Source organism: Astyanax mexicanus, chromosome 1 (genome assembly GCF_023375975.1).
Source record: "Astyanax mexicanus isolate ESR-SI-001 chromosome 1, AstMex3_surface, whole genome shotgun sequence".
In the NCBI taxonomy this organism is placed as follows: domain Eukaryota; kingdom Metazoa; phylum Chordata; class Actinopteri; order Characiformes; family Acestrorhamphidae; genus Astyanax; species Astyanax mexicanus.
The window spans coordinates 76,684,819-76,688,162 of NC_064408.1; the positions used below are offsets into that span (position 1 = coordinate 76,684,819).

At 43.5% G+C, this 3,344-nt stretch overlaps 1 protein-coding gene across 1 annotated transcript; it reads left to right on the plus strand.

Annotated features, from left to right (window-relative positions):
- The first annotated feature begins 656 nt into the window (after window positions 1-656).
- On the plus strand, window positions 657-2,128 carry foxq1b (forkhead box Q1b). Its single transcript, XM_007258175.4, has one exon. The coding sequence runs from the start codon at window positions 770-772 to the stop codon at window positions 1,607-1,609; it is 840 nt and encodes a 279-aa protein (XP_007258237.2). The 5' UTR covers window positions 657-769; the 3' UTR covers window positions 1,610-2,128.
- The last annotated feature ends 1,216 nt before the right edge of the window (window positions 2,129-3,344 follow it).

Consider the following 3,344-nt stretch of genomic DNA (forward strand, 5'->3'; position numbering starts at 1 on the left):
ACCCAAGGACACTGTACAATTCAATTCAAACAAATAACAGAACAAAAACAACAGTACAGTATAGATAATGTAACAGGTACTAATTTATGAGTGTAAAAATGTGATGGGCACATAATGGATAATGGAGATATATGGCTAATGTAGAAACAGGTACTGGATTGTGAATGTGAAAAGGTGATGGGCACATAATGGATAATGGAGAGATATGGCTAATATAGAAACAGGTACTAAGTGTGAGGTGTGATGGGTAGATATGAACAGTAGGACGTACAGGGTTGCAGAGCCGGAGTACAACACAGCGGGCAGTGGAGAGCCAGACTAGGCAACATCAGGAACAGGGCATCTCCATACATGTAGAAGAGATAGATAGAGAAAACAGAAAAGAAAGAAACAAACAAAAAACAATCACGTTTTACACTCATACAGCCAGTAGCACTCGGCAGTCAACAATCACACAGTGGCGAGAAATAAGGTTACTTAATTTGACTTTTTTGTAACACAGTGAGCAGCAGTTAAGAATGGCCACACTCTTCTACCTGACTCTCTTCTATATAGACGATTTTCACCTACAGCAGGTGGGTACGCGAAGCCCCGCCCTTCTCCTGGGCGTCCCCTTTCTCCCGGTCTTGTTTATATATTCTCACACCGGTCTTCTGGCTCACACTTGTTCCGTGAAAGCAGCGTGCGCGCGCTGTGTGTTTTTATTTTACTATTTTATCCTCTCGTGGATGAGCACAGTGTGCCGCGTTCACAGCAGGCGCGTGCCGGTATGAAGCTGGAGGTTTTCTCTGTGGCCGCGATGTCGCCAGACTCTCCGCTGTCCGCTGAGGACGAGCTAGGCTCGGACGGGGACTTCGCAGCATGCAGTCCGGCCCCGGAAACAGCGACACCGGTGCTAACACCGTCCGAGGAGGCGGAGGAAGCGGGCGCTTCAGACAGCAAGCCGAAGGCGTACGCGCGCCGTCCCAAGCCCCCGTATTCATACATCGCCCTGATCGCCATGGCCATCCGGGACTCGAGCTCCGGGCGCCTCACGCTGGCCGAGATAAACGACTACCTGATGAAGAAGTTCCCGTTTTTCCGCGGCTCCTACACGGGCTGGCGAAACTCGGTGCGCCACAACCTGTCGCTCAATGACTGCTTCCTCAAAGTGCTGCGCGACCCCTCGCGCCCCTGGGGCAAGGACAACTACTGGATGCTGAACCCGCACAGCGAGTACACGTTTGCGGACGGCGTGTTCCGCCGCCGGAGGAAGCGCATCGGCAAGAAGACCAGCAGGGACCCTGGGTCACGGGAGCGCGCTCTCCAACGCTTACCTGCCGACAGTGCAGCCGGAGGCGCGCGCTTCACCGGCCCCTTCGCCATCGAGAGCATCCTCAGCAAGCCGTCGTTCCGGCGCAGGGAGCGCGCGGAGGACTTCGCCAGCCTCACGTTACAGTTTGCACCGTTTCTCATGAACTGCCAGGCGCTCCACGCGCCCCCTACGCCGCTCTCCAGCCTCGCGCCTCAGCCGGCCTTCCTGAGCCCCGCGCCACGATACACCCCTCCTTACTGCGCTCCACGAGAGACCCCTTACCACCCCTTCAGAATTGACTCTCTGCTGTCCTGAGGACGAACACACACACAATCATAAAGGTCTACAGTCATCACAACACAAACATACACGACAAGACAAGTTTTGGATGAGACAAGGATACACACGGACATGATCGCGCTCAAGAGCGCACACACGCACATGACCAGGCGAGATGTGTTTATTTGCATGAGAAAGTTACAATAGAAACACTAAGAAACACACACACACACACACTCATTATGTGCACTTTTCTGTCGAGTGATGTGAATCATTTAGAACACATTGCTGTAAAATTGACTCACCCAGTGACTGTTCTGCGTGTTTGGTACTGATTCATTTCCACTTGTGTAAGACAGTGTCAGAAGTACGGTTTATTATGTGTATTTAAGTGTATATAGTTTGTACCGTGATGTTGATGTTGTTGATCATTTTTAAATAATGTGTAATAATGTATAATGAGCGCGGGCGTTTTAGCTGCTGCGGAGCTGCTCAGAGAGAGAGACTGGAGTTCCTTTGTTAATAAAGATAAAAAAAGATGCAGCGGTTGACACGTGTACATGTGTGTATCTATTTCTGTGTGTCTTATACCAAACACTTTTCACAGCTCGGTGCTTCTTGAAGAATGCGGCACGTGCGCGCAAGAACACTTACACCTGTTCTGTCATTATTGCCAGACTAGCAATAACGTTTAAAATGAATGCTAGAATTCAAGTTCCGATACCGTTTATTTAACGTTTTGAGTTTTAGTGAACTTAAAATATAAGTGTAATTATTTTAAGTAACTTTGTCTTAACATTTAATAAAGTTTATTTTAAGTTTAATTATGATAGTTAAACTATTCGTTTAAAAAATTGCCAAAGGTATTACGACAGTATCTGCTTTATTTTTAAACTATTTAAGTAAATTATATAATATACTGTTTTATTGTTAATGTTATTGTTGTTTAGTAATTGTTGTTGGCTAAGAATAAAAATAATTATAATCAAAATAATAAATGCTATAAAAAGCCCCTGCTATTAGTTTAAGATTGTGCATTACGATCTTAAGATTCCCTATAAATGTGTATAGGGAACAAGAGTGCACTCCTTGATAGCGAAAGGATGTTGAATAGACTTTTTTCCATCTCTAATGTACTGAAACATCGGTGGTCTCTGACGTTTATTTAGATTTGCACACCTATTTTACATTGATTTAACATTGATTCAACGTTATGGTTTTATATTTATTGTTACAATTAAGCCTTATTTAAACTGGATATGTACTGTTTGTATTCTATTATTATAGCTTAAACTGTGTTTACGGGGTGTAGAGTGGGACAGTAAAATAAAATAATTCATTCATTGTAATAATAATTATTATTATTTGAAGGTAGCAGCATTCGCCTAAAAGCATTGTGAGTTTTTACGAGACCCAACCATTCAAAACTTGAACATTGAATTAATGGCATAATTTGATCACCAACCGCTTTTGCGAGAATGTTAAATTAAGGCTGTTTTATTATTGTTTTTCTATCATCAACATTAAAAGATGTAATGCAAACAAAAAAGAAACGTATACATTTAATGTTCTTTGTTAACAGGCTCAGTTATTTGAAGCCAGAAATTTAAAACCTTCATCAGACATTATCCCTCGTTTCTGACCGTAATCTACAGGTGGGCGTTATACATTTATATAAATTGTACAATTCATGTGGCCAGTTCTGAATCAGTATTATCAGCAGCTTGTGTGTTCATTGTTTATTCATTTATTCTTTAGGCCGTCTTTCTTC

What these genes read in the sequence shown, in the direction of transcription:
- foxq1b (XM_007258175.4), top strand. Translation starts at nt 770, where the DNA reads ATGAAGCTGGAGGTTTTCTCTGTGGCCGCGATGTCGCCAGACTCTCCG.